Source organism: Apostichopus japonicus, chromosome 5, assembly GCF_037975245.1.
Source record: "Apostichopus japonicus isolate 1M-3 chromosome 5, ASM3797524v1, whole genome shotgun sequence".
NCBI lineage: Eukaryota > Metazoa > Echinodermata > Holothuroidea > Aspidochirotida > Stichopodidae > Apostichopus > Apostichopus japonicus.
The window spans coordinates 19,072,591-19,087,593 of record NC_092565.1 but is presented as its reverse complement, the minus strand read 5'-3'; the positions used below and the strand labels follow the sequence as shown (position 1 = coordinate 19,087,593).

Below are 15,003 nucleotides of genomic sequence, written 5' to 3'. Positions count from 1 at the left end.
GGAAATTGGTCTTCCTTGATTAAGTTCAGAAGTGGTTATTATACTGTTTACAATCTCTAGTTTTGTGTTTCAAAAGCAATTTAATCAGCTAATATCCTGTTCATATTCGTAGCTGTGTGAAACTTGGCACAAGAGGGATATGATTTAACCTTTTCGGTAAAAGCGTTTAAAATAAGAAAAGAGGCTCTGCGGTTTTTCGTTCATACCATGAATGACCGTTTTTAATATCATACACAACCCGTCTAAACTTCCTAACAGAGCCACTTGTTGTCTCAATTAAGTCCTCTTACAGGCTTTATGGTGCTGAGGGGATGGAGGGGGGGGGGGTTACTTTGTGTACTATTCATCAATACTCCAAACAAATCATTACTGTAACTATGCAAGCTCCATTTCAAGTACTGATTTTTTTTTCTTGCCATGTCATTTAACATGAAAGTGTTGCAAACATATCATTCTTAGAACCAACTAGAATAACTAACTCACTTAGTCACATGGTGAAACACATTTTGATATAGTGTCAGTGATAGGACCACTGTGATCTGTGCATTGTTAGTTCAATAAAACTGTCAGAAAGCTTGGCCTACTATTCTATGCCTGCACTCACTAAAAGGTGGATGTACTATTTGGAGATCCAATATCAAGTATTAAGTGCATTCAAGCTTTTCCTTTCTGAATTAAAATTTCTTAAGACTTAACACTTCACTTGACCTCAAAATACCTTCTGTCCTTACAGAAAATTTTGATGCTGTTAACTTTACAAAGGTGGATCTTTATACCACATGTGAAGTGCATCCAGGTTAAGGATTACTTTTGCTGTTACATTGAGAAGGGTTTCCAATTAACCTCTATTGACTTAAAATGACCTTTGACCTCCACACAAAAAAAAAGAATAAAAGGCTTCTTGCACTTGCTATAAAGGTGATTCTACTAAAAGTGTAACAAGTTAATTCAAGGTGTACTTGTTATGTGTACTGACTGCAATCTTTATTTGAGTTCAAGTGACCTTTGACCATGTCCAAAAATAGAGCTCTTGTACTCTTTACTTCAGGTGAAGCTAATAGACAATGAAATTCAACTAGAGGACAGTTGTTCTTTTTGAACAATCATGTAGATGTCACTTACACACACCACAACCATGAATTGTATGGATTACTTTTGCATTTGGTAAGGAACAAAGATAAGAATGTCTACTGATGTTTTTAAATTCATATCTTTGAATTAATTCAACAGGTGGCTCCTGTCCTCTTATCTCTGTTTTTAAGGCTTGTGACATTCTTCCTGTGACCTGTAATGTGAACTTTACAACACAAAGTCACAAGCAGTCAAAGAAAACTAAATGTATTACATGTATGTAGACTTATGAAAGTAAGTATGTATGTATGTATTTATGTGAGTCCCCCCATCTCTTTATTGTTTGTATGTAATGTAATCCATGTTCCTGGAATCACTTTAAGGCAAACTTAATTTGAAACCAGAAAGACAGTTGGCTTTGTGATTTAAATAATTTCAAATAATTATCTGACTGATGTAGAGCAAGTAAGTTAAATTTGTCCAAGAATTAAGTGACCACCAGAACAGATCTGAGATATTCATCTTTTATTTGTAGCACTCCCTTGTAGGTATCAACCATTTCATTCACTGGTAAGGATTTCCCAGTATTAAGTGCTTATTCCAAAATGTTTCAATATCCAGAAAGAACAGCCTTCCTATATGAAATATAGACAAATAGATGTATTAATAAAATCAGCTCTGCTACCTCCAACCATCCCTTTAATAATGGTTATCAATGAATTAGAGTGCTACACGACTTTGTTTATACACTGTGAAATATTTTAACAACTTAGCCAAAGCAAAAGTCATCTAGTATAAGTCATACAGAGAACATGGACAAAACCCCACCACCCATCCACTTTAAGATACTGTAAGTCAATTTCAGCAATAACAAAGACACACAAGAGGATGTTTTGCTACCATACATACCTGCCTACACACCCTCTTCCCAAGACCCTGCCCCCCGCCCCACCCTCCTATCTATTAAAAAACCCTTCTAATTTTGGTTCTATCGAAAAGCAGGTTGTCTGTTTGCATCCAATCATGAACTATGCTAACCATGCACAATTATGTTCTTGGTACTATTGGTAAGTTACTATGACTTTTAGAAAGGGGACTACATAAACAACATGTGCTGATTTGCAGTTTCGATGGAAATTTTTTTTACTTTTGTTTTATCAATTTAATGAGTCGCTTGATGATTGATTAGCCAATGAATGGGACAACAGGAAAAGCTCGAACATAATTACCCAAAATTAGTCACAACAGGGGATTTCCCTTGATAGACAGTGGTCTTTCTGTGTAAACACTGATATAGGTCATAAAATTTAGATAATGTAAAGGCAATCCATAAAATAGAAAGTATCGTTAGATGCTTAAACAAAGCAGGTGGAGAATTCAAATAATCCATTGAAGTAATTGAGCAGTGTGCTTTGTGTCGCCTTTGGGGGAGGCTGACTTTTTGCTGTGATTGCAACATTCGTCAACTGATGATTCACAGAAGACATATAGTTACAGGCTAAGTACTTCAAAACAAAGACACTTGAATAGTACAAATCTTTGAATGTTTTCACATGGTGGGGGGAGTGGGGGGGAGAGTCAGTGCCTGCACTCCCCTTCCTATATGTCAAGTATTGGAGAGACAAGTTCATTTACATTTAACACAGACATAGAGACGAAAGATCAATCCATACTTCTTTTTTTTTTCTTTTTTTTTATCTATTAATTTTTTATTATTATTATTATTTTTTCATTTATTCAAAATTTGTGATTAGGATCAATCCATACTTAATACAGCCAGAGCATCCACTGGTGGTGACAAAACAGTTGGCCTATCTGCCAAGTCATTGTGTTACATACACAAAGACTAACATACAGACAGACAGATAGACTTACCCTTGTCATAAGGTCATGTCCTGTGATGACGGCAGTAAACCATTGAGTGGTGGAGCCAATCCGGTAAACTTTAACTCGATAACCAGACAGCCCGTAAGGTGCTTTCATTAATATGTGCTGCTCGCTTTGCTCATGCACCCATCTGTCCAATTCTAACTTGACGTCTGGGTAACGCTTGAAAATTGGCTTGTTAAGTGTTTTCCTCGAATCCTCCTGTTGAACGGAAGAAAAAGAAAAAAAGAGAGGTAAAATAAGCCGCCTCTGTTATAATGTGAACCGAGAGGGTCGGTCTCTGTTAAAGCGAGAATTAGGGTTTTGAACTTAACATCACATTGATGAGGTATTATGAGCACTGACAAAAGTATGAAGAAACGTAACTCATGCTTCAACGACAAAAAGTTTTGCTAAATAGGTGAAACCTGCAAAGGAAGTTGAACCACGACATTACTGTTACGATGAGTCTTGACTTTTACTTCCTTTTTCCTTATATGACAAAACGTGGGTTTGGTTTCTATTGTTTTGACTGATTTGATAGAAATCATAGAAACCGTTTTCAACAATCTCATGCTTGAATGCGAAAGAACACTTAACAACAAAGAACAGTATTGCAAATTAAAAGCTCTGTCAAATTTGTTTACTTTACAAGAGATCCAATCATTTATGTCCACAAAATTGCAAGAATGTACATAGTCTTTGCGCATGACAGATCCAAGTGCATAGGAGAAAGGTATTAAAAGAAGAATAAAGTAAATGTGATGGCTGAGAGTTGTCGTTTAGACAACTCTCACATAACGCCTAATCTTGACGATAATATCAGGAAGTATGAAGTTTAATCTGACACCCAGAAAATTGTAAATTTCCATTTCGTTGTCACAAGTTGACAGAATTTCGAACCTGCACATTTCCAACTCTTGGACTCTTTTTTGCCATGATTGGGGATGTCTCAGCCTTGTCCCCCCCCCCCCCCCGTGCCCTCGCCCTCCCCAGGTAGAGTATCAGTTCACATAAAATACCACACAATGTCAATGCTGCGAAAATGGATAAAAAGAAATAAAACGGCAAATATAGATCATAGTGATAGTGACTTGGATTTTGAGTGCTGAACTCCCATTTCTCTGTAAGGCCACACGCCACACTTCCAAGTACTGTTCTAATATTTTCCTTGCACGTAAACGGAACAACCGTCTCCAATAACCTTCACAATGAGCTCCAATTATGGTATGAAATGACAGGAAGTTACACCACTATAGAGTGTTGGTTACCAGCAACCATTGAGTGAATTGCCGCCTAACATCCCATTATATATATATTTATATATTAATATATATATATAGATGAACTCTACAAGCAAGGGACAATGACGAGATCGGTTTATTTATATGCGTGACATCAGAATAACATTTGACATCACTTTCAGCTTTTAGTTTCTACTGAAATTCTACTGAAAGTTACTACCAAAAAACAAACAAGAGGAAGGAAGGAAAGGGAACATTGCTGGTAGGTTCAATAAAGAACACGGGGGGAGACGGGGGTGTATAACGTGGACAAAAAAAAGGTACATACTATACATACACTAAAGCCTGAGAATTAATTTAAATGGTTTCAACCAGGGAATGATGTAGATTGAATGCTTATATTATGTTCCTTTTTAACATACCCAAAAGAAGTTTTGACCTGGACTATTCTTTTGAGGTTCTCAAGTTGGTATTAGCATATATACAGTACTATTGTTCCAACAATGTACAAAACCTGCTATACATCAATACTTTGTACTTGAATAGCAACAATGCTGTTTCAAATACCATTTTGTGATGTGGTATCAGATCTATTATTCACTGGTTAAACTGCCTTTGACAAACAGTACCAGGGAAATGACTTTCAGAACTTTTAAACTGGTTATATACACAGTGGAGGCAGAAAAGCTGTTAACTTACTTAGATCAAAGGTCCCCACATCCCCCCCCCCCCCTTATTCAATGTTTTTTGTGGTATAGATCCATGGTTTCATGCATATCCGGATCTATAGAGACCTGGTTGGAACCGTTTCACATAACTTCAGACCAAGATGCAGAGCTTTTTGATTAAATGTATTTTCTCCCCCCGTCTACAGAACCAGAATTCAACACTCAGGGAAAAGAAGACTGTGGTTGCGCGTTAAATACCGATTGCATCGCTTTCTAATCACCCGGGGGGTGCAAGTAACCTTTCCTTCCCTCACTTTCATATATTAAATACTGAAAGAAAATCAGGTCAAGTGAAAAAATTGTCATTTGAGATTGCTGTTCGTGAAAGAGTACAATTCTGTTAATTCAGCCTTTCACACGGAAAAAGTCAAGCCATCTACAGAGAAAGGTCAAACCTTTTACCTGGTAACGAGCAATGTGGTGATGATTGATATGTACTAACTCGTCTAGTTTGCTCCCGAACTTTACATCTCATCACCGTGGCGGCAATAAGAGCTGATGAGGGGTACCTTAAGTATCACCCTGAAATGATTTCACCTGTCAAACTGTGCGTTACAATAGCCAATTTCAGATCTGTCAGGTTTTTTTTTTATCAACTTCTTCCTCTCGGAAAGGAATAAATATTACATTGAATTTTCTACACTGCAATTACTTACTTCTACATTCCATTAAAATAGCATTTTGTGATTAGAATTTGATTTTGCTGACTTACTAGATAGATACAAGACAGAACAAGAGGCTTAGCTAATCAATAGAAGCAGCAAATACCACTTTACTATGCTTAGCCCAGGGAGGTGTCACCAAAGGTATCACCGAAGAACAAAGTACTGAGCCTTATGAGCCATGTGCATAGTGCTCCATGATGATATTGCAGACTTTTAAAACTTGAGTCATTTCAATCTAAAAAGCATAATGTTTAATATATAGAGTTTGTCCTGCTAAGCCTAATGCATTTCAAACTATTGCTTACGTCTTTTGTAGTTGTCTGGACTGTGACACTCTTTGCCGTCCGTCGTCCCTTGCGAAAGGGTACTCAAGCTCACAGAGTTATGAAAATATCTGTGAGTTGAAAGACCTTTAAACATGAAAAAAATATCAACGGATTCTTTTAAGTATGTGCTGAGAAGCGTGGGGGAAAAAAAAACTGATATAACTGTTTGCTTATTGAATCAGTACAGGTCTACATTCCTACTTAACCAATCATGAAAAGGCTATAATATCATTGTGATGTGTAATTAGCCGCTAGGTGATTCCAGCATGGCAGATACTACTTTGTTATTGAGTTGACAATTACTACTCTTTATATAGTATTTAATTATTTGTTTTGTCAAATATAAAGGTCAAACTTGCTGGTTCCGTGTCTTACTGTATGGGAACTCCCACAAAAGTCACAAAGTTGTACATCCTATTTACAGAATGACTCATATCTCTTCCCTTTCTTTATTAAGGAGAGCTGTTGTTCCATGCTCCACATTAAATATTGAATGAATCATACCGATTCCCTTTGAACCAGAAATCATCTCTTATTCCTTTGATTCTTTTCCCTTCTTTTAGTTATTTAGTTATTTTTTCTCCTTTTACTTATTCATATTATAATCATCTCTGTAGGGCCTGTTTAGTGGTTAGTGTTCACACAAGCTGAGCCTCGAACCAAATCACAAGCATGGATACAAATCTGATGCGAATTGTGTTAAAGAGAATTCAATTCGGGCAGACACTAACGCTTAATGTAACAAATTGAATTTGTTGGTGAATCATGTTCTTTGTCTGACAGCTAATGTAAACCAGGATTAATCCTGACCACACTTTATTGATATCTACAATTAGTACATCAATATATTGCTTTGTACAACAGTAATGTGTAACAAATGCTGTTTATTCTGATGCAGGATTGAGTAAATCCCCAGTACTCATTTAATCTCCCAAGGAACAATTACCTTTCATATGGCTTGGTGGGCTCTACATATTGCGGGATCTAGTGCAAACCCAAAAAGCTTTGTGGTTTAGGTACATAAATTACAAATGACCATACTTGCACATATACTCCAGAAGTTCCAGAACATATGCTGCACTACAATCTACCTAGCTTACAACAATTGGTAATATTATTTATCCTGCCCGCCCAGTGACCCCTTCTGGTCATTGCTTAACTTCAATCCCAACTTACTTAAATCCCAACGGTGAAACATGTATTTGAGTAAAGCCATGAGAGAAAAATCCTTAAAATGTCAACAAAGCACAGTGATATAAATTTGTTGCGTTGCAAAAAATCTCCCCCACTTAAACCATAGCCTGTCCTCCTGCTTTTAATCTCTTCCAATGTAATTAATGATTCTCTTAATGACATGGTACACAATAGCAAAAAAAAAATAATTAAATATAAACAAAGGTACAACATGTCATGTTGCAGTCCAGGACAAACACATCTATCAACACAATAGACACCAAGCACATGTCAAAATAGTAATTCCAACACTTAACTGCAATGGCAGACAATATATTGATCCACGATAATTGCTCCAGCATAGAAAGAAAGAAGACTCAATTCCTGAACACAGACCTCCTTTATCAAAGATAAAAGTTAAAACAATAAATCATTCTTACCCACTCACAATCAAAGTTAAAAATAACCAATAACAGTTTTCTACACGATGCCTAGTGCAATCCAAGAAAAATCCACAACTGTTTGTAAAAACGCTCGCAAAATTCCAAGGGCTGGCTGTAGACACTGCAGATCCATTCAATAGGGCAGCATCAATACAACACTACAAGCCTGCTCACAGTCAGGCCTTACAATATAATGACCTATCTAACATTGTGTAGCAGCAGGCACAGCACACAGTCTGCAATTTACTATTATTACTCACTGACTGGCTTAGCTTGGCTGGCTGGCTGGCTGGCTGGCTGGTTGACTAACTAATGTCTGTTTATACAGAAGAGCTTCCTCTCCAACCAAGCCACACACACACATAACAGTGCTGCTGAATTCCAATGAAAATGGCCTTGAAGCCTGCCACCCTGTCATGGAATAACCTCAGCAAGGGAAAGGTCAAACCAATAAAGCAGAGTATAGGATGATCTGTAACTGTGTGGATGGATAGTAGCAGGCAAATGTATGGCGCAGGCAGTGATGATGATCATCCATTGTGCTAATGGAGAGAAGAGTGTGTGTTGTTGACATGGATGTGTGTGATAGCTAGATGGATTATGGCCATTAAAGGGGGGGGGGGGGAGAACCGCTCTGGTTGTTAATAATAAAACAATCCTTTCAAGAATATTTAGGGGGTATATATACAATGTATTTGAATAGGAGGTATTGTACAGGTTTAGAGTAATATAAAGAAATGACATTAAATGAACTTTTGAACACAAAAAGGCAGGATGTGAACTTTCTTTTTTAAATATTTAATTGATTACGCAGCGGAATATTGACAAATCGTTAAGTAATTACACTATTTCCACCAAGGAGAACATTTACTACCCACCACTTAATCAGTTTGCAAACAGGGTGGTTTTGTTTATCATTTAAAGGTTTAAGATCGACGGAAGTGGTTCCAAAGTACAGGGATGGTGGATTATTATTCCACTCTCTTGTTATCACATCACTTCTAAAAAACCGAGCTTGTACAAATTTCCATAAAAAAAATGCAGTAGCAACTGTGATAAGTCTGGCAATATGATGGATATGTTTTCATGTATTTCAACCAAACTGGGTCCTTTATTAAGAAATAATACTGCATAACCTCATAAACTTCATTTCAATTGATTTCCTCCATGTTGTGTTTTTAGAGACTAGAAAATGGTAACAAAAGAAACATTACACATGTCACATAAATTGGACTAATAACGAAGAGGTGGTGGAAGGCAGTCTCTTTGTGCAATTATAAACGTGTTCTGACATGTTGTCAAATGATAGTAATCATAAAAAAATATTTCAAGTTTACATAATTTATGCACTTTTACCTGCCTTTTTTTTCGATAGCAAAACCTGGATTTAAATCTTTCACACATCTATTTATTGGGGATTATCCCCATAGAGCAAGCATTTGACATTTGACCTCTACTCCTGGCAATTTTTACCTAATCTACCACATATTACTCAAATTTCAGAATATAGATTTGTTATCACACTGTGACATTCCTCCTTCGTTTGTGCTCTTAACAATAATGAGAACAATAATGAGTAATTGTTATTACAGTTGGATTTTAAATATTTTGCTGCCTAAAACATTTCTTGGTATTGATCATACATGGTAAAACCAAATGGGGGAAAATTTTGGTTTTCAAAATGTATTGATAATTTATTATTCATAGTTTGAAGTCAAACAATTTCCTTGTAAGGCTGGAAATTGACTTTGCCTCAAAAATTTGGCAAGGTTCAAAGCGAGAAAACTGCTTTTAAAAAAAAAGAACTACCAATATCAACATACTGGCCATGAATTTAAAGTGATGCTGACAATGTGAGCCAACCTTCTTCATGCCAAGACCGATGAACTTTGTAGCAAGGAAGCAGAGCTGACCATCACATTATCAACCATATTCCAGTGGCATTGTAATGATAAATTTGGGATGTTGGGGGAGGGGGGGGTGGGATGATCTATGGGTCAGGTAAATATGCAAAACAGTTGGCTGGGTGGTGGGGCCTCATAAGGGTGCAGGCAGCTGATTTAAAGCAGCCACTCGAGATCAATTTTCAGTGTTATTCAATATTGAAATCACAAAACATTGTAGTTCATTAGCTTTGACTGACCAGTGAAGTTCCATATCAAGTAATGAACTTAATAAAATCTTGAAAAGTTTGGATGTTTCCACTTTGTTTTGTGCACATGATTGAGATATAGATAGGAAAGTGTATGGGTGAGGAATGGTTGAACACTAAATGTAATCATGTATAACTTATTAACTGACCATTACTTAAGATGAAAACGAATAGTCAGGTGGGTACAAAAAACACTTTGGTAGGTTTGGTAATTAATACAATTGCCAAACAAATGCAAAAAAAACCCTGCTTTTACATCAGCCAAAGGACATTTTCGGTAGCTGTAGGATTTATTAGGTTTCACAAAACTGTGTGGATTAATTTAATGGTCAACAAGTAAGGCATGTTATGGGCAGTATAATGATATGGTTGTTAATTTGTATGAGAGGAGAATTCCAGACTAAGTAAAATGTTTACACAATATGGCAGAAACTCAATATAACTTAAATGTTATGGCCTAATACATAAAGGTATGTATTAAGTGTAATTTGCATTGTAGTGTACTGACCTTACGTACTTTATGGGGGGTGGGGGTGGGGAGGGGAGGGTGGTGAAGGAGTGAGAGTGGAATAAGGAAGGTGATATGCTACAGAAACCATGCAACAAAATATCAATCTGATTTTCATAACTTACATTGTTTCTTGGCTACAAGCAGATCTCCTTTCATTCAAATATATATGTAATAAACACTCTTTTCAAGCCTGGTTTTCTTGATGAACTGCAACATCTTGACCAATAGATCAAATTAATCTTTAATGACATAATTAACAACGAACATTTTATTACTTTCAATTGTAAATGTCCACAATGTAATTAACATAAGGATTTAAAGAGAACAATTTATGATTTGCACACTATTAGTGATTCCCCTATACTATTGGGGCTGAATTGGTCAATAATCCCTTTGTTAAGTCCTGGAAGGTCAGTTGGTAGAACACCTGACACATAATTTCATCCGGTATCACATAGCAAAATGCTATGCAACAAGTACAAATTGCTATACAAGGGCAAAAATGTACCACAGTGTTTCCATATTGTACTGTTAACCATACATAGTATTCTTTACGTAAATTTAAGAGCTATCAAAAACGCTACACAAAATTAAAACTCTGAAATATTTACTCTCTGCATATGTCACCAAGAGGACACAGGTTTCAATCCTATTATAGCCATTAATTTCTTTGCTCTTTTCAAAATTTGTTTTAATAATTTTCCAAAAGCCTGATTTTTGTTTTGTTTTCTTTTTCCCTGTTGTTGATTTACTAAATTGTACAAATGTTCTGCACTGCAGAGTCCATCTGCACACCACACTACCTCCATATACCCATATAAACTGTTCTATATGGCACTCGATATTCCAATTCCCAACCACTTTTACCCAGGTGACGGCACAATTTAATGAACAATTAGAACACAAATGCAAACCGGATGACAGGCAGATGCGCAAATTAATGTAGCCTCATGTTTATTGAGCTACAGGAAATAAATTTGCTAATGACTTCAAAGGCAACCAGGTGGAAAAGAACCTTCTACAATAACCAGGTCAATTTTTTTGCATGCAAACTTTGTTGATTCACTGGGTAGTGAAGCTTATAGTAATGTTAATTGTCCCTTTTTTTGTGGAAGGGGCAAGGAGGAGTGGGTAAGGAGGGCGTGGGCAAGGATGAAGAGGGCAAGGAGGGAGGGAGCAAGGAGGGAGGGAGCAAGGAGGGAGGGGGCAAGGAGGGAGGGAGCAAGGAGGGAGGGGGAAAGGAGGGAGGGGGCAAGGAGGGAGATGGCAAGGAGGGAGGGGAAAGGAGGGAGGGGGAAAGGAGGGAGGGGGCAAGGAGGGAGGGGGCAAGGAGGAGTGGGTAAGGAGGGCGTGGGCAAGGATGAAGAGGGAAAGGAGGGAGGGAGCAATGAGGGAGGGAGCCAGGAGGGAGGGGAAAGGAGGGAGGGGGAAAGGAGGGAGGGGGAAAGGAGGGAGGGAGCAAGGAGGGAGGTAGCAATGAGGGAGGGAGCCAGGAGGGAGGGGAAAGGAGGGAGGGGGAAAGGAGGGAGGGAGCAAGGAGGGAGGGAGCAATGAGGGAGGGAGCCAGGAGGGAGGGGAAAAGGAGAGAGGGGGAAATGAGGGAGGGGGAAAGGAGGGAGGGGGAAAGGAGGGAGGGGCAAGGAGGGAGGGGACAAGGTGCAAAAGTAGAAGTCAAGAGAGGTAAGAGATTTCCTCTTTTTTCCCACAAATATTGACAAGTTTTGATTTGTTTCTTGGGCACTCCTCCAATATATGGGCCATCTAAATACCAGAGTATTAGACTACTACTATAGACAATCTTGTACCAATCTAAATATTAAATCAGAACAATCCCAGAAAAAAAAACAATATTTGAAAACATTAGTTGTATTATTAACCATTGCTCATTTAAACTAGAAATATAAACAGGTTCTTGCCTTATAGTAGGTCACCTTTTCCCTAAAATATCCCAACTCAATTTGCCTGTTCTTTCATTAACGACCAATTAATCCAATAATTGAACCTAATTCCATTGTTTGTGATGTAATTTTGTGACTAAAGTAACAGACTATATCCAGTCAAATACATGATCTTTCTTTAATATAGTCTCCTTTTACAGTCTAGTAACTATATATAACCAGTTCAGTACAAGTTCAAAGTAAAATGCATTTTTTCCACAAAATCTCTAGTTGTAAAAATAACCTCAAAAGTTGCTCTAATTACAGTGATCACATTCCCTGTTATCAGGAAACAGTCAAAACGGGTCAAATTCAGTTCATACAAGAAATATGTTTAACTGTTCATCAGTCTAAGCAGAACAACAAGCTGATTCTGGGACGATGACAAAAAACACAATCCCATGTTGGCACTTCCTTGAGTCACAAACATAATCATTAACCAGGTAGGACATTCCACCCTGTACTGAAATATGGCTCCCTGACCTCATTATGAATTACAAAAAATTAGTTTAGTATATACTTGATGTAACATAATATCGGATGTTAACCCAAACAGCCTGTAATATGGTAACTTGATAAAAGGTCACTTAGAGGTAAACTAAGTTTTCCACTGTTCACATTACACTTTGAGGGATTGGAAAATACTTTCGTTTAAACATTAGAAACTGTCAATGGCTTCCCTTACATATGGCCTGGGCAGGATTGGAAACAAATAGGTGTGGGGTGTGTCCCACTCCCCTTTTCAATGTCACACAAATTCAAACGTTTCTGTGTACTTAACTATACATCTAGTCTATTATCTCAGAATGCACCATTTAAAACCTAAAAAAAATTCTGGATAGGGGGGGGGAGGCTCCCAGCTTCAAATATGTCATACTTTCAAAGATACACAAGAACACTAGGGAAAAATTTCACAATATCTAGTGGATATTACAATCATTTACCCACTCCTCACTTCTGGATAAATGTTTTTGGGATATTGAGGTTCATTTCTGTGTATTTTCAGGAATATGCCTCTTTCTCAAAGGTCACCCTTTGTACCCCTCCCCCATTCCTCCAAACTATAAATATACAGAACGATATCCATTTACCCTGCTTTGAGCGGATCGAATACCTTGACACCTAAGGTCACCCTCCACACTCCAGCCCCAAGCCCCTGCTCCCCCCCCCTGCTCCCCCTTCTCCCCCTACACTGCATATCTAGGAATGATTATTTTCTGTTACACAAAGTTATGTCCATTAGCCTGCCTTGAGGAGATTTAACACCATTAGACCAAAGGTCACCCTCCTCCTACTACCCTACAACTCCCCTATCCCTCCTACCTGCGGTCTCTCCCTCCCTCACTATATGAATAACTTGTTGTTTTCATTTAATACAATCATCCTTCCTGCTTTGAGGGGTTTTCAATGCTGTCTACCCCTAGCAGACATCTAGTGACCAAAGAAAGTGACACGGTGAAACAGCTCATAGAACAGCATCATCATATTTCATTATGTTATTGTTTTATCACCTTCTCCAATTAGTGACGCATTCTTACTAAAGCAAACTCACCTCTGCGCTGCGGATTGCACCTAGGCAGGCTACAGTACCCTTTTTCTCAGTGTCAGCATCTTGGAAAATATACATTAAGTAAAGTTCCTCCCAAAAGACTGCCTCAGTGAGACATCCATCGTGATGAACGATGATGTATTTTAAATCAAGGAAGATACGACAGACAGGGAAGGAAAGAGGTTTCATCGCCAACAGCTACGATTAACCATTTTTGCATACTCCGAATGCCTGTTATTCTTGTGCAATAAAACTGGGCTATGTAAATGTCATCGAAATGAGATTTCCCGGAGTGGAGAGGAGACCATTTCAAATTGCTTTACTGGCGGACTCTCTTACATCCATCATATATTTAATGGCACCTTGAGACAGAGAGCTCGTTTGCAGATGCTGCCCACTGCCATTAGTCGTTGATTATAGGGGGGGGGGGGCAGAGAGGCGAAGGAAAGGAAACAAGTAATTTACCTTGCAGACATAATGTGCCACAGACAAATGCCTTTACTAAAATAGAAACCAGAGCTTCAAATCCTTGTGTATAGATACCATGGAAATATATAATACACATTACACACACCTTAAAGGAAAACAAAATGTATATAAAGTATGGTTGACGAGAGACACTGAGGATGTGAGATGACGAGTATTGTCAAACAATAAGCCAATGCTCTGAGTAGATGCGATGAGGTTTTCTAAAACAAGTGAAAAAGAGATGGGGGAAACCCTTCCCAAAGTTAAAATTGAGTTACATTTTCCATTCTGAATAAATCTTCAACAGGTGGACTTAAGAGGATAGTAACAAACAAGAGCACCAATACTGGGGTGTGACATCGCTAATTATCTATAACAAAACCACAAATTGAACCACAACTCAATGCACAACAAGTATGAGACCACAAATGAGCATCAAACATCAACAAAGCTGTCAAGTCCGTCCATTATCTACGACAATATGCATCATCAAAGCTTGACAACTACATATATGAACTTAAACATGGCATACAGTTAGAATTCACAAGTTTACCAGTACCACCAATACTGGTAGTAGAAGTCAGTTTTTACGTTAAGTGGAAATTTTATCCAGAGTAATCTTTTCACAGGTACTGCACATGTGCCTTTGAGAACTTTATGTTGCAAAGAACCTTAGAATATGGAGTTAAATTCTTCAAAAAAATACTTGAAATAGCAGTTCCTCGCCTGCTTCAACTTCGACTGCCAACACCGATGATCTTTCCACCCCTCCAGCAGTCATTCACAACATACAGTCATTGTTATGTATGTGCACCCTAGTTACACACAAAATTGAAAATGATAAGAATGTCCCAGAAAAATGAAAGGTCA

At 37.8% G+C, this 15,003-nt stretch overlaps 1 protein-coding gene across 9 annotated transcripts in view; it reads right to left on the bottom strand.

The window, feature by feature from the left end:
* Positions 1-15,003, bottom strand: part of LOC139967938 (probable JmjC domain-containing histone demethylation protein 2C) — a 128,051-nt gene that overhangs the window by 42,690 nt on the left and 70,358 nt on the right. For 4 of the 9 annotated variants that reach the window (XM_071972163.1, XM_071972165.1, XM_071972164.1 and 1 more), the window contains one exon: positions 2,947-3,159. In XM_071972163.1, the coding sequence (XP_071828264.1) occupies positions 2,947-3,159 (213 nt within the window). Of the gene's footprint in view, positions 1-2,946; positions 3,160-5,879; positions 5,966-7,390; positions 7,451-7,513; positions 7,749-7,776; positions 7,937-15,003 lie in introns of those variants that run through there. The other 5 variants (XM_071972172.1, XM_071972167.1, XM_071972169.1 and 2 more) reach the window with 5 other exon arrangements.